The sequence below is a fragment of the Apiospora hydei genome (assembly GCF_038363865.1).
Source record: "Apiospora hydei strain CBS 114990 chromosome Unknown utg000003l_segment0_segment0, whole genome shotgun sequence".
Lineage (NCBI taxonomy): Eukaryota > Fungi > Ascomycota > Sordariomycetes > Amphisphaeriales > Apiosporaceae > Apiospora > Apiospora hydei.
Window position 1 is genome coordinate 460,123 of NW_027117362.1, and position 21,477 is coordinate 481,599.

Here is a 21,477-nt window from a genome sequence, read left to right on the forward strand (position 1 = left end):
GTGGGCCAACACGTGGACGGAACCAGCATTGGAATCCTCGCTGTTGCTAAATCCAGTTCAGATTTGAGTCAAACCCCGAGGAAAGCGGGACACGTCCAGCTTGCGCCCCAGAGGATTTCTATGCGCTCATGGTGCAGTCAGCGGCGTCAGATTTGCTGACCCGACGCCACACTTCGCCTTACCAAACGGCACGGCAAATGCCGTTGCGTTGTGTTGCGTTGCTACTAGAGCTAGCTGGACCTTAGGTAGACAAAAGGACCACAGTGCATGCGAGTCGACGGCGAGACTGTGTGCCTGTGTACCCTCACGGACCGACTTTGGCAGGTAGGACAGACTCTGTTGACGGGTAACACACGGGTTACCACACAGCTGGCGAAACTCTGCAAACAATTCGTCCAATTACAGATGTCCTCCCCAAAACTGCCGGGGCTTGCGACGCCAATGCACTGCGCTTCATAATGTGACCAATATACCGCCTATCATTTCCCCATCGCTGCAGCTGAAAGAGCTGTTGTGTCCCGCCCACACCCTCCACATACGAAACGTACAACCACTGCCTAGGTGTTTACCTACCACCTGGCTGGCAGTCACCGCTGCAGCACGCACTTTCTGGCTTCCCAGTAGGATTGGGGCTGCATCTGGCAACGAATCGGACTTTTCGTGCATTCGACTTTGCCGAATCGGTCAGCCAGCCGTTGAAGCGGCTTCGTGCCAGCTGAGGGACCATTATCCCCGCCTTTGCAGAGGATCTCGCAAAAGATAAGACATTTCCTATGGCGGAATCTGACTCAGCCACCCCTGGTCCAGCTCCGTCTCGAGTTGCCACATTCTGATTGGCCCAGCTGATAATAGGATTATGCAGGTAAGCTGATATTGGGATCTGGACCCTGGGTTTTGGGATTCTGGAATCTGCATGTCAGACTTCACTGCTCCCAGATGGCAATTGGTTTCGAGAGAGCGACTCGACAACCACGATGTTACGTGCCAACCAGCCAGCCCACCCTCCTAGCTGGCTAGGTAGACGATGCTGCGATGCAGCCCTCTCAGAATGATGACACCCTCGGCCTGAAACCAAAGGGGGCGCTGTAGGACAAGCTTTTCCAAGCTCTCAGAAAGCTTGTTATAATTAGCCAACTATAGCCCCCGTAGGACGATGGATGTGGGAATCAGCGACATGTGGTATAACATATCTTAAGAAGCTTGCAGATTATCCCCATACGATCATTTGTTTCTGACTTTCCCCTGGCACGTCGTACGAAACCTTGCCTTAGCCACCACAGCTATCTGGAACATGTCAAAATACGATAAGATCACGTTTGCACCGCCGACCCGGGCCGAAACGGGAGATGGCCTGGGGCGCAAGATGCGAGACAGCTGCCGGGCCTGCGCCAACTCCAAGGTCAAGTGCCGCAGGGAGAAGCCCACCTGCTCCCGGTGCGCGAAGCGCAAAGTGCCCTGCGAGTATCTCCCGACCAAGCGAGGCGGTCGAAAGAGCCTCCGGCCGCGCAGTCCCTCCTCTCCGACTCCGCTGGCGGAGGCAATGATGACCAGACGGCCGATCCCGCTCGTGGGCGGGCGGCCTCGACATCGACGGCGGGGTCTGTGACTTCAGCACCCGCACAGAAGAGCGAGTCTGACGCTACTGCCAGCATTACTGTTGCCTCGTACTTGCCTTCGCCCTCGCTGGCTGGCTGGTTCACGCCTACTGAGCCCCATCACCCGGCCACGCAAACCGCACCGACAGCCCCCATGGCCTCCATGGACTCTGGGGTCATGCAACATTCAGCACCCACACAAGGTGCTGCAGTCCACCATTATCCAGGACTATGTGGCCAGGCACCCCATCAGTCTCTCTCAGCCGATGTAACTTCCTCAATGGCAGGCATTCCTTCCGAGATAGGCCAATATCTGGATGCGTCTTTGGCATTCTTAGACCTGGACATGGATCTGGACTTGGACACATGTGACACGGACTTCTTGGATATGGGCCATATGGAATTCCACGACAGCAATTCGTTTACCTGGGGACTCGAAAACATTACGCCAGCGCCACGATCTCCATCACACGATAGCAACAGGGGCCCGGGCACCTCATCTTCTGTCAACGTGCATGAGAGTTTACCCCTTACTTCAGTTACGGCTGAGAACCCTAAAACGGAGCCCGAAGCGGTGCCTCGTAGTGTACCTGAACCGCACTCTTGCTCATGCATGGTACAAGCCTTGAGTTTGACGAAGCAACTATTCCCCCTCGGCCCCGGAAGTCCAATGGACCGCCCACGCCAACGAAACCCTCCGGTCTGACCATCGAGGCCGTCATGGCGCAAAACGACGCCATCATCGAGTCGGCCACCGAGATGTTAGAGTGCGGGTGCGCCGAGGATGACTACCTGTTGTTCATCATGCCATTGATGGTACTCAAGGTTCTGGACTGGTACGCTGCAGCTGCCCGCCCCATGAGCAACCCGGCGTCACTGTCTCTACCCTCGCCTTTGTCGTCCAAGGACGCATCGCCACCGCCCCCCTCTCCACCCAGGCCAGGTACTGCATCGTCTGAAATGATGCCGCTGCCCATGGCCGAGTACACGGAGCAAGTGCTCCAAGGCCCGTCGATCGTCATCATCGACGGCTACCTCATCGACGGCGAGGACTCCGAACGGATGGCGGCGCAGCTCGTGCTCAGCAAGCTGCACCGGGCGCAGCGGCTGGTGAACCAGCTCTCCCACAAGCTCAAAGTGCAGGCGGAGAAGACGAAGAAGCTGCACGCCGAGGCGTCGTCGGACGCAGGCCGCGGCGACGTCGCAAGCAGCCTGATGCAAGGCGTGGAGGCTTCCGGGGGAGGGATGCGCTTGCCCCTTTCCTACTCCGTCCTGGACGAGCTCAGTGTGGACTTGCGGAGGCGGCTTCGGCGGCTGTCGAGCGAGATCGTGGAGCAATTACGGAGGCATAGAGACTATTAGACAATAAGGAGGCGTGATAGACTGGTGGCTTAACGCCCATGTTCCAAATACAGGTTGCACCCAATCACTTTGATCTCTATAGTTATCAAGAAACATACACACTTATTCCTGTGTCTCACGTCTGTGACCGTCTGTAGCTTCTCGTTTCTGCTTTTCCTTTCTTTTTCTTTTTCTTTCCCCCAATCTTCTTTCCCCCGTTCTCCTTTGCTTACGTCTCAGTCATGCCAGGTCAGCCCTAACATGGGCATCTTGAACGTTAGGTGGGATTACTATTTCGCGTCTATCGTATCTGCTCGGCTGCCTTAGCGCCTCGATCCCAGGCCGGAAAAACAGCAACAGAAAACGGACAACCCTACACGACTCGGCTAGCAGATATACGACATATGCGTTATCTACACGAGGTTTCGAACTCGGGGTTTCTGTATTTGAATCGCATCATCGATAGTGGTAGGCGAAGAGGCGGGAGCCGGTGAATAGCCTATCATCCTACACCACCGCGTGAACTTCGTTAATAATTACCCCGGTCGCGTCCTAGATCCCACTCTAGAAAGCTTACTGTACCAAGCCAGGCACTCACTTCCTGGCCAAGCGAGGCTTGTTTCCAAGGAAGAAGCTTATCGCCACCCATGGAAAGCTTATTGCCGCCTCGCCGTTCAGGCGCTTGCAAGGAAGCGGTGGGATTTGTCAGGATTAGATTTCTCGTTGGAGACAGCCAGCCACGTGTTATCGCGGTGCATCGCCAAAGACAGGGGGGCTAATCCTAGTCTGGGGATGGTGCTGTTCCACTGTTTTGTATCGCGATCACGGAAATGTGTGGGTGGGGATGCAGGGATGGTGTAAGCGTATAGTGTATAGTCTTTTGCCTCTGCACTGTGACGCTAACGTGGGAGGAACTTTTGCCTGAATCCCACGTCTGAAGAAGATCGGACGTGCATGTAGACAGGAAGGGGGTAACACATACGCACACCCCCGCGGATCCTCCGGGTATTACCTGAAATAACGTCTGGGATCCTCTGACGCGGGTGGTAGTGGGAGGAGGAAGAAATCCCACCATGCGGGGTGAGGTACTGTAGAGTTTACCTGGTATTAGGAACTCCTCAGCTAGCACACAAGTTCTGCTGCCAGCTGCAATTGGTAGGTTCTATTTTCAGCGCAGAGTCTCGCCTTACCCGAAACGGCGTCACCCCAACGGCGCCCAGCCAGCCAGCCGCTAGTCCCCAAGCTGAAAAGCCGAGAGAGAGAGAGCTTTCTTGAATCATTCACTTGCATTGCAATCCGGTAATACGGCATACTTCCCAACGCCTCGTAAAGTCTATTGCATGTCGTCGTCGTATGGAGGTGTCTGCAACTACTTGCTGCGCCGTGGTCATGAAACCCGACGCCACTCGGAACCCGATAGGCTATCATCACGAGGCAGTCTCCTTCAGATGTCTGTTTTGACTGATGGAAGACCTCATTGGCGAACTTGCAAGACATCTGAGTCCGATCTCGGTCTATCCCCCCGGCAACTATGGAATTTCTAGTTTCGGCAACGTGACGCGCATGTATACACCATCATCACCACCATCGCAATCAAGCGCCGCAACTACATGTAGCAGTAAAATCTAGTGTTGCCCGAACATCTTGTCATAGTCAAACTCCGACCAACGGATATCCGGACACAGCCCCGCAAACTTCCACACCCCGTCCTCCTCGCCCCTGCGATACCACATCGTCGCGCCGCCGTGCGCGTGGCCCTTGAGCGCGACCTCTTTGAGGGAGCCGTCCGTGTAGCGCTGGTGCGCGACACGGACCTGGTGCCGGCCGCGGATCTCGTGGTCCGACAGCTTCGTCCAGCTCGAGGCCCCGCCGAGGAAGTGCTGCGTCTTGAGCAAGGGGTCCCCGAGGAAGTGCGGGTTCGAGGCCAGTGGGATGAAGTCGTCGGCCGGCATGCTCTCCCAGAGTTGGCCCATTACGTGGGTGTAGTCGACCTGCGGATCTTAGGTCAGCGTATGCATGATAGTCAACCATTGGAAGCTCTGAAGAGATAAGGGAGGATTTATCCCCGGTGAAGCCCGCATGAGGAAAGCCCGACGCTAAAGCCCGCGCGCGGCACAACTCCTTACTTACCCGCATGGTAGGCGCTAGGCACTCTCGAAGCCGTTCCCAGTCCTAGAATCCAGCCTCGTCAGCTTTTCAGCTCTTCCGATTACTGTCCCGCCGAGATGCAGCACTGGGGGAGGTGGGTGGTGGGTCTCCTTCCTCGTATTATAATTCAGCTTACCTTGGTATCGAAGCTCTCGGCCCACTCGAAAAGGGCGGCTTGACACCCGATCACATCCTCTGGTGTAGGTTGTTGTGTCGACATGTTGTTTACGAGAATAGTGCTGAAAATGGAGGGTTGCTCAATGGCGCACCTGGTGGCAGCTGTGTTGGATGGATGGGGTGATTGTCAGGTAAGGATTGTCGACCAAGAATATATGGACGCGTTTCCTGGCGCGGGGATTGTTATCCCAACGAATCCTGAATCCCTGATGTCGGCCTCCGAGATATGAGTCCCCGAGACCTGTCGGGTAGAGACTCGGGCCCTTTCATGCCTGCGATCCCTTCGGACAACGGCCACCGCTGCCCATCAAGTCGGCTTCGGCTTCGGGACATACGTGCATCTCTGCATTCGGCTTGCTATTACTATGTGACAAAGAGAAACGGAGACACCTTCACGGACAACTGGAGATATTGAAACTTCCGGGCTTTTGGTGATACCATCATCAGCCCAAGTATTTCAATGCGCTTAGCAGGTGCCGGTTTGTAGTCGTCTCATCCATCACCGCATTCTAACACCCCCAGCCACCATCGTTCCTCGTCACCGATTTTCTAACATCATCAATACCCAACACCACACTCTCATCACCATGGTTTCCAACACCACCAAGCCCCTCCCCTTCCGCCTCGACGGCAAGGTCGCCCTTGTCACCGGCTCAGGCCGCGGCATCGGCGCCGCCATGGCGACCGAGCTGGGCCGCGCCGGCGCCAAGGTCGTGGTCAATTACGCCAAGTCCAAGGAGCCGGCCGAGCGGCTGGTCGAGGAGATCAAGCAGCTCGGCACCGACGCCGTCGCCATCCAGGCCGACGTCGCCAAGGTCCCCGAGACCGTCCGCCTCTTCGACGAGGCCGTCAAGGTCTGGGGCGGGCTCGACATCGTCTGCTCCAACGCGGGCGTGGTCTCGTTCGGGCACCTCGAGGAGGTCACTGAGGCATGTTCAAAGATTGCCGGGTGACAAGTTTGCAATTTGACCACTGACACGAATGTGCACCATCAGGAAGAATTCGACCGCGTCTTCACCATCAACACGCGCGGCCAGTTCTTCGTCGCGCGCGAGGCCTACAAGCACCTCAACCAGGGCGGCCGCATCATCCTGATGAGCTCCAACACGGCGAGCGCGTTTGCGGTGCCGCGCCACTCGGTCTACGCCGGGTCCAAGGGCGCCATCGAGTCGCTCGTCAAGACGCTCAAGCTCGACTGCGGCAAGAAGAAGATCACCATCAACGCCGTCGCGCCGGGCGGGACGGTCAGCGACATGTTCCACGACGTATCGCAGCACTACATCCCGAACGGGGAGAAGTACACGGCGGAGCAGCGTCAGGAGGTATGCATGCACACTTTCACTATCACTTCCCAGAGTCATGCGGGTATCCGGGATGCTAACACCTCGACAGATGGCGGCTCATGCATCGCCCCTCGTCCGCAACGGGTGGCCGGTGGATGTCGCGAACGCTGTCGTCTTTTTGGCTAGCCGGGAGGGTGAGTGGATCAATGGCAAAGTTATCGGCGTCGACGGTGGGGCTTAGTGTCGAGAATGCAAGATGGTACAACCTATAGTCAGTAAGACGATGGGTCATAGTGTAGGAAATGGCAGTAGTCGCCGTCCGAGGAGTGGCTTCGAATAGTATCTCAATAGAATTTTGTATTGGTCCGTTCGGCTGCCAGCAGAGGCGTCGTCGCATATGCCTTACGATGGATGACAGTTCGTACGAGCGGGCGATAACAGACACCTGATCAGTTCCTCCGGCTTCTATGTCGTACGACGGCTGAACGCTACGGGCTGGGGGGTCCCCCGATCCAGGCTGATTGGATTGGTTGGGTTTTTTTACATGTGGAGCAAATCCCACGCTGACTTCGTATTCTCTGCATTCAATCATTGGCTGTCTTGTCAGCGCGGAGCTATATGTGGGTGTACGCACGTAATACGAAGGCAGTGTAACCCGATAGGCCGGATACGGCTGCCTGGGTAACGGATACGGCGGTTGGAAAATTCAACTCGCTGATATAATCCCCAGCATCGCCATGATGGATGGCTGCAATTATTTTCATCGTCAAACTTCATAACAAGCAACGTGACAGAAAGTTTGATGAGAAGGCTCTTGGTGGCAACGATGAACAGATTTGTAGCCGCCCTCATCCTCTTCGGAGGCTTGGGATGCCGAGCCTCTGGATTTGAGAACGTGAGTCTTGATAGGGCTGCTCCGGATCATGTCCTCTTTCTAACTATGAGCCATCCAGATTAATCCATCGGGCAACCTCACGTGGACACCATGTTTCGATGAATCCATATACAAATGTTCCAGACTAGAAGTCCCTTTGGACTATTCCAACACCAGTCTCGGCACCACGTCAATCGCCTTCCTCAAGATGGCCGGGAAGAAAGCGACCGCTGACTCTCAAAGCATCGTAATCGTCCCTGGTAAGCTTCTTCATCAGATCATCTCCGTCAGGCGATACGTCTGGACTAACACAGGATCGGCCAGGTGGTCCGGGTGGTTCTGGCGTCTCCCTTCTCCTTTCATATCAAGCCCTCCTGGGACAGCTGTTCGGAGAGCAGTACAACTTCGTCTCCTTTGACCCGCGCGGCGTGAACAACAGCGGTCCGAGCCTCGACTGCTTCTCCGGAAACGCCGAAGCCCGACAGGCTTTCAGCCGACTGCACGTAACCGGTGCTACCAACCTTTCCTCGACGTCGCTGCAGGAGCAGTACTATTCCGCCTCCATCTACGGGGAGTGGTGCAACAACGCAGTCGCGAAAGAGTCGCCTTACGGCTATTATGTGACTACACCGGCCGTCGCCCGGGATTTGCTCACATTTGTTGAAGCCGAGGCCGAGGTGGCCGGAAAAGCACCGTCAGACGCCAAATTGTGGTGCTATGCCGGCAGCTACGGCACAGTCATCGGTAGCACTTTCGCAACCATGTTTCCCGACCGAGTGGGAAGAATGGTGCTCGACGGAGTTGAGGATACGGAGCAGTACTACGACAACGACTGGCGGGATAATGTCGAGCAAATGGACGAGGCCATGGCCCAGTTCTCGAGCCTCTGCCACTCCGCCGGTCCGGAGAAGTGTTCCTTCTGGGGACCGACGCCCGCTAACATCACGACCAGACTGGACGGCCTCATCCATCAGCTCCAGGACCACCCATTCCCAGTGACCGGAATCGAGAGTAAACGTGGTCTGCCGACACTGGTCACCTATTCCGACCTGAAGGCCCTCCTCATGCAGAGCATCTACACCCCGATGAGCTCCTTCCCCGCCATGGCCGACGTCCTGCACCAGCTCGAGGGCGTGAACGCGTCGGCGCTGGCGGGCATGGTGGACGCGTTAGCTATCGCATCCGACGCCGCGACCGTGATCCGGTGCGCTGACTCGTCCCGGCAAAACAAACTTACCACCATTGACGAGTTCCGGGATTTCGTCGAGTACAGCGTCTCCAAGAGCAAGTACCTTGGCGATATGTGGCCCATGTTCGTGGAGACGATCTTGTGCCTATCCGTCCGACCGCAGTTGCCCGATAGCATGGTGGCGCAGGGCAGCCAGGGACTAGACAGGCCTACCTCCTTCCCGATCCTGTTCACAAGCAATACCATTGACCCTATAACGCCCTTACTATCGTAGGTTTCAACTGATCTCTCTGACCTTCTGTCGGGTGTATGTTGCTGACTGACTCTGTCTCCTCGCAGGGCGCGTAGGATGCATTCCCGGTTTCCCGGGTCGGTACTACTACTACAAGAGGCTATTGGTGTAAGTTCTTTGTACTACTAGGCATTCCAAACAAGGGTGTAAGCTTACTTGCGAATTACTAATTTCTCCCGAAAATAGCATACCGTCATCCTTAGCGAAGGGTTTTCGAATTGTTACGTCGGCTATCTTCAGGCATACTTTCAAGGCATAGTGCCACCGCCCGACACTACGTGCGCGCAGCAAAGGGTACCTTTCAGGGACAGCGCTGTATTAAAGTAGTCGAGGCCGCGCATGATGCATGGGTAAAGGCAGTATCTCCATGTCTGTCATTACAACGGTGCTAGATACTAGCTAAGAAGACATGGCATCATGATTGTTGCGTCAAGTGTCACCTTGCACTTGACCGGGACTGTAATGAGCAATGCAGAAATGAATCCATAAGCAGCTTAGATGCCCATTAAGTGAATAGTATACTGTTGGTGGTGAAGCGATAGGCTAAACTCCAGTGACCCCAGCAAAAGTCAAACTCCGAACCACTTCTTCACGCCCGTCCGCATCTCGAACCCGACCTTGCCGTCCTCGGCCAGCTTTCGCAGGACCTCATCCGTAAACGGCTCCAGCGCCATCAACCGCACATCTTCACTCACCGCACCCCCATGCATCAGCAGCACCAGCTCCCCCGTCGTCACCGTCCCCCTCTTCCCCGGCCCCGCGGCCTGCCCGATGCGCTGGAGCGTCGCGAGCACCAGATTCTCGCGCCGGACCTTGCCGCCAATCTCGAGCTTCAGCTTGAGCCGCAGGTTCGGGATCACGTCACCGTGCGCCGGGTACCCGCGCTCGCAGTCCTGGGGCTGCATGACTTCGCGCCAGGTCGCCATCAACAAGCCCAGGTCCTCGACGGCGCTGGTGCCGTGGCCCAGCACGTTGTCGCCGGTGAACATGGCGTTTTCTTCTTCCAGCACGAAGCACATGTGGTCGTGCGAGTGGCCCGGGCTGTGCAGGGCCCGCACCGTCGCGCCCTCGACGCGGAAGAGCTGGGCGTCGGCGATGGGCTGCTGGTCCGCGGCGGGGAGTTCTTGTAGATGGACTCGGTGAGGTGGGGGTAGGTGGCCACGAGGTCGGGAACGCCGCCCATGTGGTCGCCGTGCCAGTGCGTGAGGAGAGGACGTGGGAGAGGGTGATGCCTAGGTCTTCCAGGGTGGAGGTGATGAGGTCGATCCATTCGGGGATGCCTTGACCCGTGTCGATGATTAATCGGGAACGGCCGGTCCCGACGATGTATGTTGGTCCCTTGTAGGGTAAACTGGCAAGACAAATTGCGTTGGCTATGTCTGTTCTTCGTGAGACGATGATATAGGCTTACCTTTCCCGGGTTCTGTCCCAATATGCGGATTACGCGTGGGCTGATCTGTTGTACATTCTCTAGTTTTGGCAGACTCTTTAGTTGCCCATCAAGATAGTCTTGGAATGCGCAGACGTTCAACGTCTTGTTGATCTGCTGGTAGCCGCCCTCGCCGCCCATTTTGTCAAGTTATCGGCTTATCTCGCCGTAACAAGTTAGGCAGAAGTGCATTTGAAGGTAATGTCAATTGAGTATGATGGACAGATGAATACCACTTTTACCACGCCAACTTGGGCCATTATATCTGTCACCGATGCACTGAGGCTTATCTCTACCACGTGAAATAGATTGACGCTTATGCATCTGGGACAGCTCGGCCGACGTTCTAGACTCGGACTCACTTGAGGAGCATGCAGGGCTGAGTTCGCTATGCTTATGCGCTAGTCCATCATATCATTCTCAGCTGGAGTAAGCCCAACTCCCCCGACCAGCAACCCCGACATTTCGACATCGGGACCAATCCCGATAAGAATCCTTCCAATCGAAAGTTACCCGACACCCGAATTAGGCAACCGCCTGCGTCAATGCTACTTCACCCTTTGACACTTTCGCCACCGATGAAACGCCATGTATGCGGTTGGGTATCCCGAACGTCGGGCAACCTGCACGGCTCTTGGTGGTCTCACCCAACTGGACCTAGTTCCGACGATAGCATGGCGTGATTGACGCGGGTCGGCCACATGACTATACGCAGGATGGTTTGAACCTGTTTGGCAGTTAACAACCTGAGTTGGTCTATTTTGAGGTATCGCGACGTTTGTTTGTAGCGGGTGGATTTGCGAATACCGAACAGACAGGGCTCGGGTTACGATCCGACTGCTCCTACGCCGAGCAATTCAGTAGTTACTGCCGCCTCTCATATATACTTCATCGATATACATAACCTCGTAGTTCTTGTAACACCCTCTCATATTGTGACTCTTTATGAAGCTATTCCTCCCCCAACGACTCAGACCATCCCGCTGAAAATGCCTGAGTACACTCCCTGCCTCTTCCGATTCCCTTGGAGAATACTCCCACCTTGGTGACTACTCCAAGATGAAGCTTCTCTACTTCAGCAACGAGTTCCCTCACGACGACCTGGCCTCTCTGGCGCGTCGCCTTCAAGTCCTAAGCAAGCAGCGGCGTCACCCCCACCTGGCCCGGTTCTTGGACGAGGCCACCGAGGCTATCCGGACCGAGGCGAGGCAGTTATCCGCTGGTCTGCGCGAGACGGTCCCGCCTTTCCAGTCTATCTTGGACTTTGTTGACTGTACCGAGCTTCGAAAGGGCGCGCTCGGGGCTTCGGTCGACGGAGTCATCTTGGTCGCTGTCCAACTCGGTACACTGATCAAGTAAGATACCCCTCTTTCCTTCTCTAGCCTATCGTCGTGGAAGTGGATGGATACTGACCGAGGCGTGTGTAATGCCAGGTACTACGAGGATCACCCTGATCAATACGACTTCAGCACCGCCAACGCCTCTCTCGCAGGCTTGGGCCTCGGCCTGCTAAACACGGCCGCCGTCTCGCTGTCTCCCCATATCTCCGACCTGCCTTTAGCTGGTGCAGAAGTGGCCCGGCTGGCATTCCGGCTCGGTGTCCTGGTCGACCGGGTGTCCCAGAACCTGGAGCCTCGCGACCCGACATCGCCGCCAGGGTCATGGGCTGCCGTCGTACCAGACGTCGTCACTGAGGAGGTGCAGGAGGAACTCGACATGATGCATGCCAAAGAGGTATTTCAACACCCCGAGGGACCGCCCTCTGCCCACACAACAACAGAAACTGACAATAGCCACACTATCCAGAACACACCCAACACAAGCAAGGTGTTCATCAGCGCGTGGAACCGCACCTCGGTCACGGTGAGCGGACCACCGTCCAGGCTCAAGCACCTCCTGCGGGTCTCGGAATTCTTCCGGGGCCGCAAGGTCGTGCACCTCCCCGTGTACGGGGGGTCTTTGCCACGCGGCCCACATCTACAGCCAAGACCACGTGCGCGAGGTCGTCGGCGACAGCGCTCTGCTGCGACAGTTAGAAACGCAGACGTCGCCGGTACTGACGGCGTTCTCGACGTCGACCGGTGCTCGGTTTACCCGCAAGGGTGCGCGGGAGCTATTTGAGGAGATCATCACCGAGATCATGACCAAGGAGATCCAATGGGACAAGGTCATGGACTCCGTGGTGCAGCAGGTCCAGGACACATCCGTATCCGATTTGCAAGTGCTTGTCACCCGCAACTCCCTACCCGTGTACGATCTGCTGGCGGCTCTGTCGTCGCGACAGCCCAGCGTCGATGTCAAGACACTGGAGTTGATCCCGTGCGTGACCAGTGCAGAGACCGGAAACACCCCGACCTCTGCGGGCACCAACAAGGCCAAGATCGCCATTGTCGGCATGTCCTGCAGAATGCCCGGCGGTGCCACCGACACCGAGAAGTTCTGGGACCTGCTAGAGCAGGGTCTAGATGTGCATCGGAAGATTCCGGCCGATCGCTTCGACGTCGAGAGCCACTACGATCCCACCGGCAAAGCCGTCAACTCCAGCCACACTCAGTACGGCTGCTTCATCGACGAGCCCGGCCTGTTCGACGCGCCCTTCTTTAACATGTCGCCCCGGGAAGCCCAGCAGACCGACCCGATGCAGCGCCTGGCTCTGCTGACCGCGTACGAAGCCCTCGAACGGGCTGGGTACGTAGCCAACCGCACCCCGGTGACTAACCTGCACCGCATCGGCACCTTCTACGGCCAGGCCAGCGACGACTACCGCGAAGTCAACACGGCGCAGGAGATCAGCACGTACTTCATCCCGGGCGGCTGCCGCGCTCTTCGGGCCGGGGCGGATCAACTACTTCTTCAAGTTCTCCGGCCCGAGCTACAGCATCGACACGGCCTGCTCGTCGAGCCTGGCCACGATCCAGTCGGCCTGCACGTCGCTCTGGAACGGCGAGACGGACATGGTGGTCGCGGGCGGCATGAACGTCTTAACCAACTCGGACGCCTTCGCCGGGCTCAGCCACGGCCACTTCCTGACCAAGACGCCCAACGCGTGCAAGACGTGGGACGCCGAGGCGGACGGGTACTGCCGCGCCGACGGCATCGGGTCCATCGTCCTGAAGCGCCTCGAGGACGCCGAGGCCGACAACGACAACATCCTGGGCGTGGTCCTCGGCGCCGCGACCAACCACTCGGCCGAGGCCGTCTCCATCACGCACCCGCACGCGGGCGCGCAGTCCTTCCTCACCCGCCAGGTCCTCAACGCGGCCGGCGTCGACCCTTCGACGTCTCCTTCGTCGAGATGCACGGGACCGGCACCCAGGCGGGCGACAAGGAGGAGATGAAGTCCGTCACGGACGTGTTCGCGCCCGCGGGCCCGAAGTGGCGCAACTCGCGCCAGCCCCTCCACGTGGGCGCCGTCAAGGCCAACGTGGGCCACGGCGAGGCCGTCGCGGGCGTCAGCGCGGTGCTGAAGGTCCTGCTCATGTTCCAGAAGGCCATGATCCCGCCGCACGTGGGGGATCAAGAATGGGCTGAACCCGGCTCTGCCGCAGGACATGGCGAAGCGGAATGTGCGGATCCCGTACGCAAAACAGGCGTGGCCGCGCGAGGCGGATCGGAAGCGGATTGCGGTGGTTAACAACTTCAGCGCGGCGGGCGGGAATACCTCGGTCTTCATTGAGGAGCCGCCGGTGCCCAAGGCCATTGAAGTCGGGAGCGAGGACCCGCGGCCTACGCATGTGGTCGCGGTGTCGGCTAAGAGCAAGGTGTCGCTCGAGGGCAACTTGCAGCGCATGATCGAATACCTGGACAAACACCCCGACGTCTCCCTCGCCGACCTCTCGTACAGCACCACCGCTCGGAGGTACCAGCACAACCACCGCGTCGCCATCGCGGCGCCCGACGTCTCCGGCGTTAAGAGCAAGCTGGCCGCGCAGCTGAAGACGTGCGCCTCGATCAAGTCGATCCCGACCACGTCGCCGCCCCTCGTCGCGTTCACCTTCACCGGGCAGGGCGCCTCTCACAAGTCCATGAACCTGCAGCTATACCACCAAGAGCCTACGTTCCGGTCCCAGATCGTGCACTTGGACGCGTTGGCCCAGGGGCAAGGCTTCCCTTCCTTCGTCCCCGCTATCGACGGCAGCTTCCCGAAGGACCACGCTCACTCTGCTGTGGTTACACAGATGGCGCTCGTCGCGGTGGAGATCGCACTTGCCAAATACTGGGCCTCGCTCGGCGTGGAGCCGAACATCGTGGTTGGCCATAGCCTGGGCGAGTACGCGGCTTTGCATGTGGCCGGCGTGCTCTCCGCTAGCGATGCGCTCTACCTGGTCGGAAAGCGGGCCATGCTGCTCGAAGAGAAAGTACAGGCCGGTAGCTACAGGATGATGGCTGTCCGAGGGTCCATGGCAGACATCGAGGCGGCCACCAAGGGTCACACCCAGCCGTACGAAGTGGCTTGTATCAACGGTCCGAAGGAGACGGTACTGAGCGGCCTCTCGAAGGACCTGGAGGTCCTGATGGAACCCCTCCAAGCCGCCGGGTGCAAGTGCCACATCCTCGACGTCGCCTACGCCTTCCACTCCTCCCAGACGGACCCGATCCTTGGCGAGTTCGAAGAGCTCGCCAGCACGGGCGTCATCTTCCACTCGCCCAAGCTGCCCGTCATCTCGCCCCTGCTCGGCAAGGTCGTCTTCGACGGCAAGACGTTCAACGCCAACTACGTGCGCCGCGCCACGCGCGAGACGGTCAACTACCTCTCGGCCCTACAGACAGCGGCCAAGATGTCCATGGTCGACGACGGCACCCTCTGGATCGAGATGGGCCCGCACCCCGTCTGCACCAACTTCGTCACCGCGACCCTGCCCTCCGTAGGCGCCGCCGCCCCTCGCTCCGCCGCGACGAGGATAACTGGACTACGCTGTGCCGGAGCTTGGCGATGCTGCACTGCGCCGGCGCGCCCATTAACTGGAACGAGTTCCATAAGCCGTTCGAGCGGAGTCTGAGATTGTTGGACTTGCCTACGTACGCTTGGAACTACAAGAATTACTGGATCCAGTACAATGGGGACTGGGCCCTCACGAAGGGCAACACATACTACGACGCCCAGAAGAAGGCCATTGAGGCACCCGCAGCCCGGTTGTCGGATCTCCAGACTTCGTCGGTGCAGCGCATTGTCGAGGAGAGCTTCAATGGCTTCAGTGGCACCGTCGTGATGCAGTCGGATCTGATGGAGTCGGACTTCCTTGCTGCGGCTCACGGACACAAGATGAACGGATGTGGGGTCGTTACATCGGTAAGTCGTTACATCTACGCTTCTTCTAAGATCCGGCACTTGACTAACATGAGACGTGTGTCCCAGTCCATCCATGCCGATATCGCCTACACTCTCGGCTCGTATCTTTACAAGAAGATGAATCCGGCCAGCAAGGGTGACGTCGGTATGAACATCGCCGACCTCGAGGTCTCCAAGGGCCTCGTCGCGCAGAAGAACACCAAAGTCCCGCAACTCATCCAAGTCACCCTCACGACCGACAACATCAGCACCGGCGCCGCCCAACTCAAATGGCAGAACGTCAACTCGGCCGGCGTCCCCGACGCTGAGCCCTTCGCGACCGCGACCCTTTACTTCGGCGACAAAGCGGCCTGGCTCAACTCGTGGCTGCCGCAGTCGCACTTCGTGCTGGGCCGGATCGAAGCGCTCGAGGCCCTCGCGGCCCGGGGCGTCGCGAACCGGCTCTCGCACAACATGGCGTACCTGCTCTTCGCCAACAACCTCGTCGACTACGCGCCCAAGTACCGCGGTATGCAGTCCGTCGTTGTGGACGGGCTCGAGGCGTTCGCGGACGTCACCCTGACGGCCGAGAAGGGCGGCGGCGCGTGGACCGTGCCGCCCTACTTCATCGACAGCGTCGCGCACCTCGCGGGCTTCGTCATGAACGTCTCGGACGCGGTCGACACCAAGGCCAACTATTGCGTCACGCCCGGCTGGGGCTCGATGCGGTTCGCAAAGACGCTGACGGCGGGGGCCAAGTACCGGTCTTATGTGAAGATGATTCCCACCCTCGAGGATCCCACGGTCTACTTGGGGGATGTGTACATCTTGCAGGATAACGTCATCATTGGCGTTGTTGGTGCTATCAAGTTCCGACAGTACCCCCCGCATTCTCTTGAACCGGTTCTTCTCGGCCCCTGACGAGGCCGGCTCTGCTTCGGCGTCAAAGACTGCACCGGCCAAGGCGCCTGTCAAGGCCATCACGGCCGCACCTACGCCAGAACCCGCCCCGCAAGCGATTGCCTCTCCGTCTCCAGCTGCGAAGGCTGCGGCCGCCTCGGATGCCTCCTCCGTTGCATCTGCCAAGAGCTCGGGGTCATCCGGGACCCCATCCACCACCGCCTCAACCGCGCCATCTTCATCAATCCCGGCCGCAGCGGCGGCGGCGGCGGAAGGTGGTGACGCCGACAGCAACAGCATCGCTACCAAGGCCGTGGCCCTCGTGGCCAAGGAGGCCGGGATCGACTACGCCGACCTCAACGACGAGGCCAGCTTCGCCGAGCTCGGAATCGACAGCCTGATGAGCCTGGTCATTTCGGAGAAGTTCCGCGAGGAGCTCAATGTAGTTGTCTCGGGGAGTCTGTTCTTGGAGTACCCAACGATTGGTGATCTTCGGGGCTGGCTTGTGGAGTACTACAGTTGAGAAGACAGAGCGGCCGCGTGGTAGGAGAGGGTTTGGTTTTGGCTTATTGAGTTATGGTACTCGGTTTCATTTACTAGATTTGCTATGTCATGTTCCAGGATACTACTGCTTAGACCCTATTGTTTGGTCTCGTTTGGAAGCTTTACGTATGTTTCGTTCCATATTGCAATGCAAATTGAAAATCGAATCATAGAAACAATTCTCTCATGTGCGATTAGATAGTGTTCCTGATATTCCGTGTAGCCATAACACGATCTGTGTAATAACTGATGGGGTATGCGTATAATACATCATGATTATATGCCAAGTATCAGTAGGGTTTCTAGCCGAGCATGTTAGCAATGCACCAGGCCAGACCCAGCACGTGTTACCTGGTACTCTACCCAACGTTCGATGCTGTATTTGGTGGTTGGTCTCATAGCCGCGACCATGGTTTGAAAATAGACACTGTTTAGGAGCAGCCAATGAGGCCACTTCGGGACGGGATTTCGGGAATCCTTCACGACTCGGGATCCTACCGTCGGATCCCGACCCAACTTCGCATAAGTCCACTCCGATCCACTGGTCATACCGGACAAGACCATGCGCCCCTAACGTACCGAGCCAACGGCCTACACAGTTCATATTTAACGTACTTTTCTTGTAGCACAATGACTTACTCGCCTCGTGCTCGTCTTCAATAAACTCACACTTGGAGTGAACAGGTAAAGTATTCGCAAATATGTCATCAGGAAAGTCCAACTCGGTCGAGACACCAGCAGGCGACGGTAATGGCAAGTTCCTCTGCCTTACCATCTGCGGGTACAAGAAAGCCGGCATGAGCGAAGAGGCCTACCGGCACCACATGACCCAAGTTTCCGCCCCGATGACGAAGGACCTGATGGTGAAGTATGGCATTGTGCGTTGGACTCAGGTATGTTCACTTTCCTCACTCGCATCCATATGTCCTCCGCCGGTTCATGCTCAGGATTTTCTGATCTTGACGTGGTGAACAGGTCCACAACCAATCAGCCACACGAGCCATGATGAGCCAGCTCTACGACCCGCAGATGGCCAAGCTGGCGGACTTCGACTGCTTCAGCCAGGTCGTCTTCAAGCGGCTCGAGGACTACAAGACGTTCAAGCAGGATCCCGAGTACAAGCGGCGCCTGATGGGGGACCATGAGAAATTCGCAGACACCAAGAAGAGCATGTGAGTATATCTATCTACCATATAGTACTCTGCTCCCAGTTGAACGACAGCATGGGAAGAGGAAAGTGTCAAATCACTGACAACGCCTAGGATGACCATCGGCTGGATCGAGCAATTCATCGACGGCAACATGATCGTCGACGGCCTCGAAGACCCGACCGAAGCCATGCCGGGCCTGCAATCCCTCGCCCTCATCACCGGCTCGTTCCTTGCCGGCGCCATGGCGAGCCTGTCCCTCGTCGCCGTGCCCGTCTTCCTCGACACCAACAAAACCGCGGACCAGCTCTACATCCAGTGGGCCCGGATGTACCACCACGGCCACCTACTGCTCCCCGCCCTCGCGGTCGCGACGCTGCTGCTGTACGGCCACATCGGCCTCGTCAAGCGGCGGGTCGGGCGCCGGTACTGGCGGCCCTGGCTCGTGGCGGGGCTGGTCACGGTGCTCATGGTGCCGTTTACGTGGGTTGTTATGACGCCGACGAACAATACCCTGTTCCGGCTCGAGACGGAGGCACAGGCTGGCAGCGGTTTGTTGGCGTCGTCTTCGGGCGGGTTGGACGAGGCGCGGGCGTTGGTCAGGACTTGGAGCTTGATGCATCTTGCGCGGACCATGTCCCCGCTTGTCGGGGCGGTCCTTGGGGCATTGGCTACTGTGAACAGGTTCCAGTTCTGAGGATTGCCGGCAGATCACATCGTTTACAAGAAAGAAGCACGGAGCAGTGTTGGTGTAACTAGTTGTTGGGTGATGTCAATTAAAAGGGGCTGTCTTTAGTTGTTGCATCCGCGACTTACAATCCCACTTATGGTTTGTCTTTCGGCCCTCTCCAAATTAAACCTAGATTTACATACGTGCACCACGACTCTTTCGAGTCACTACACAAACCCCTTTATAAGTCGTGGTGATGTTTCGTTATCCTGGTAGTCCTTACATACATCTCAATCTCACCCTTTTTCTAAAATATGATCTTGAAAAAGTGATCAAGTCTCGAGGGGCGCAGTTCAGACCATGAAATATTGTTTCCTCTCGTGCCATTATGAAAAACATCCATACCAAGTATGGAATTAATTGCAGAAGGGGCCATCACTTGATACGCACGCGCACGGGACCCAGATGCGATACCCAAGAGAGGAGGCAACGGATCGCCCGTTAGCGCAGGCTACAAAATACCTTCTGCTGGTCAACCTGCCATTGCACCAAGTTATAATTAGATGATGACATGCACTCTTGGGGCTTTTTGAAGAGTTGATGTCGACAGGACTCGACTACTAAAGTAAATCCGCATTGACTGTTCGGAATGCATCCGAAAAGGCTCAACCATGACCCGTCTGGGTTCTTAAAATAGAGCTTTGGGCTCGGTGATCTTGGCTTTGGCTAGGTTAGTCCCAACGCCAACGCCTGGTCACTTAAGCTTTGATCGGCAAGTAAGCTTTGCCCCTAGTCGTAGATGGGATGGATCCCACGTGTTGATGTACGTACACACCAAATATCGATATCGATCAGATCGGACTTCTGCATCTTGGTACTCCATGTCAGCCTACCATCTGTTGCTTACTCCATCAGGCAACAAGGAGTGTTGCACAGTCAAGTCAGCACACGCACTGTTGTGAGACAGAAATCCCGGACAATGGACAATTCCCAAAGATGCGGGATCCCCGCCTCGGACTTGTCGGAGGATCCCAAGTCTACGCTAAACCCCGCACAATGTGCAGATAGAGTAACATGCCGAGACCCCTAACCTTTTTGCGGTTGGCTCCCGACAGGAACCCCAGCATTCAATTCGCAGGTCAGGCAAAAGCAATCATCATGCTCTCTCGCAGCTTTGGGAAAGTCCGATAACACTAGGTACACAGCTCTGGCGAGTCTTCTGAACTTCAGAACAAATGTAAAATGGAGTGGCATTTGCACGAAGACAGTCGCTGCGGCGGGTAGCTTGGCATCTCTATACATGTTTTGCTTGCATCGTGGGAATAGCTAGGAGGCGCGTAGTCAATTGCAGTAGTAATGTGATATGATATTGCTAGCAACTAAAATCGCGCCTGTTTTCAAAACACTGAGATTCTTCTACACGACAATCAAGTAAAGGCTGGTTTGAAATATGTTTAGTTGTTGATATGAAGTGATCCGGTCTGGGTATTATAATTAAGCGAGAGATGTGTGATACGTAGTAGTCAACATTCCGACAGCATGGTGCAAATACATCGAAAATACCAATGAGTCCAAGCAACAAACCCTCAAAAGTTGTCCGTCACCCCCGGCTGGATCGCCTCCAATTTCGCCTTGAGCTCCACCCACAGCCGATCCTGCACGTCCGGATTGTCCAGCACCACAGCCGACGGCTGCGCGATACGGCAGTCGGCGAGGTACTGCCCATGCGACTTGGCGCCCTGCACCCCCGCGTCGACGAGCGTCCGGCTCCCTCCTCCGTCGTGCGCGCCACCGCGGCCTTCATGATGGAAAACGCCACCTTCTGCACCCCTCGGCCTCGCGCGACAGCTCGCTGTGGCACAGCCCCGGGGAAACCATGTTGACCGTCACCGGGTACGCGTCCGCCGGGCGCTCTTTCGCGATGCTGCGCACCGCGAACACGCCCAGCAGCTTCGAGACCGGGTACTGCTCCTTCCAGTGCGCGCCGCCCGCGAAGTGCGGGTCGTTGACCGCGGCCAGGATGGCGCCGTCGGAGGCGCCGAGGCCGCCGTTCTTGATCGCGGTGGAGGCGGCCGACATGTGGGGAACTTGGTGTGCTCGTGCGCGCCCGAGTTGGTGATGACGAGGGTCGGGCGGACACTAAACTGTGCGGCGGTGGCTTTGAGCTTCGGCAGGACGAGCGCCGCGAGCAGGAAGGTCGAGACGTAGTTGATCGTCACCGATGTCTCGTTGCCCTCGGTGACGGAGTACTTGGGGCAGACGACGCCGGCGTTGGCGTGGAAGATGTCGACCCGGTTCAGCTCGGCATCCAAGCGCGCTGCGAAGGCCTGCACGCTGGAGTACTTGGCCATGTCGAGCTCCCAGACGTCAATCGCGGTGCCCTTGGCCGCGGTCGTCTGGATGTCCTTGCGCGCCGCGTGGCCCTTTTCCAGGTTGCGGACGGCGAGGATCAGGCGGGATGCGCCGAGGCGGGCATAGTGGCGCGCGGCCTCTTTACCTAGACCCGTGTTGCTGCCGGTGATGACGATGGTCTGGCCGGCGTACGATGCGCTGGGGTAGGGCAGCTTGCGCGTTTCTATGAGTTGGCTGCGCAGGAAACCCATCGTGGCGGGGTGTGGT

The 21,477-nt window shown here is 57.4% G+C and overlaps 9 protein-coding genes across 9 annotated transcripts; 6 read left to right on the top strand and 3 right to left on the bottom strand.

Moving 5' to 3' along the window:
* Positions 1 to 1,291: 1,291 nt before the first annotated feature.
* On the top strand, positions 1,292 to 1,606 carry PG997_001931 (uncharacterized protein; the record flags this gene model as incomplete). Its single annotated transcript, XM_066806246.1, has 1 exon — positions 1,292 to 1,606. One exon carries the CDS (start codon positions 1,292 to 1,294, stop codon positions 1,604 to 1,606), a length of 315 nt encoding a protein of 104 aa, XP_066673542.1.
* A 598-nt stretch (positions 1,607 to 2,204) lies between these two features.
* On the top strand, positions 2,205 to 2,957 carry PG997_001932 (uncharacterized protein; the record flags this gene model as incomplete). Its single annotated transcript, XM_066806247.1, has 1 exon — positions 2,205 to 2,957. The coding sequence occupies one exon, from the start codon at positions 2,205 to 2,207 to the stop codon at positions 2,955 to 2,957; it is 753 nt and encodes a 250-aa protein (XP_066673543.1).
* Positions 2,958 to 4,561: 1,604 nt separating this feature from the next.
* On the bottom strand, positions 4,562 to 5,304 carry PG997_001933 (scytalone dehydratase-like protein; the record flags this gene model as incomplete). Its single annotated transcript, XM_066806248.1, has 3 exons — positions 4,562 to 4,927; positions 5,067 to 5,108; positions 5,221 to 5,304. The coding sequence occupies 3 exons, from the start codon at positions 5,302 to 5,304 to the stop codon at positions 4,562 to 4,564; spliced, it is 492 nt and encodes a 163-aa protein (XP_066673544.1).
* Positions 5,305 to 5,848: 544 nt separating this feature from the next.
* Positions 5,849 to 6,785, top strand: PG997_001934 (17-beta-hydroxysteroid dehydrogenase; the record flags this gene model as incomplete). The annotated part of the gene is made up of 3 exons (XM_066806249.1): positions 5,849 to 6,181; positions 6,257 to 6,583; positions 6,654 to 6,785. 3 exons carry the CDS (start codon positions 5,849 to 5,851, stop codon positions 6,783 to 6,785), a joined length of 792 nt encoding a protein of 263 aa, XP_066673545.1.
* Positions 6,786 to 7,370: 585 nt separating this feature from the next.
* Positions 7,371 to 9,226, top strand: PG997_001935 (uncharacterized protein; the record flags this gene model as incomplete). Its single annotated transcript, XM_066806250.1, has 5 exons — positions 7,371 to 7,439; positions 7,498 to 7,704; positions 7,733 to 8,877; positions 8,947 to 9,007; positions 9,086 to 9,226. 5 exons carry the CDS (start codon positions 7,371 to 7,373, stop codon positions 9,224 to 9,226), a joined length of 1,623 nt encoding a protein of 540 aa, XP_066673546.1.
* Positions 9,227 to 9,468: 242 nt separating this feature from the next.
* PG997_001936 (uncharacterized protein) lies at positions 9,469 to 10,469 on the bottom strand (the record flags this gene model as incomplete). Its single annotated transcript, XM_066806251.1, has 3 exons — positions 9,469 to 10,002; positions 10,115 to 10,237; positions 10,311 to 10,469. 3 exons carry the CDS (start codon positions 10,467 to 10,469, stop codon positions 9,469 to 9,471), a joined length of 816 nt encoding a protein of 271 aa, XP_066673547.1.
* A 918-nt stretch (positions 10,470 to 11,387) lies between these two features.
* PG997_001937 (uncharacterized protein) lies at positions 11,388 to 17,020 on the top strand (the record flags this gene model as incomplete). The annotated part of the gene is given in 9 exon segments (XM_066806252.1): positions 11,388 to 11,683; positions 11,711 to 12,274; positions 12,312 to 13,098; positions 13,187 to 13,594; positions 13,624 to 13,905; positions 13,919 to 15,193; positions 15,229 to 15,618; positions 15,685 to 16,466; positions 16,477 to 17,020. 9 exon segments carry the CDS (start codon positions 11,388 to 11,390, stop codon positions 17,018 to 17,020), a joined length of 5,328 nt encoding a protein of 1,775 aa, XP_066673548.1.
* Positions 17,021 to 17,741: 721 nt separating this feature from the next.
* On the top strand, positions 17,742 to 18,885 carry PG997_001938 (uncharacterized protein; the record flags this gene model as incomplete). Its single annotated transcript, XM_066806253.1, has 3 exons — positions 17,742 to 17,933; positions 18,016 to 18,212; positions 18,303 to 18,885. 3 exons carry the CDS (start codon positions 17,742 to 17,744, stop codon positions 18,883 to 18,885), a joined length of 972 nt encoding a protein of 323 aa, XP_066673549.1.
* A 1,559-nt stretch (positions 18,886 to 20,444) lies between these two features.
* Positions 20,445 to 21,461, bottom strand: PG997_001939 (NAD(P)-binding domain protein; the record flags this gene model as incomplete). Its single annotated transcript, XM_066806254.1, is given in 3 exon segments — positions 20,445 to 20,656; positions 20,673 to 20,945; positions 20,999 to 21,461. The coding sequence occupies 3 exon segments, from the start codon at positions 21,459 to 21,461 to the stop codon at positions 20,445 to 20,447; spliced, it is 948 nt and encodes a 315-aa protein (XP_066673550.1).
* Between the last annotated feature and the right edge of the window lie 16 nt (positions 21,462 to 21,477).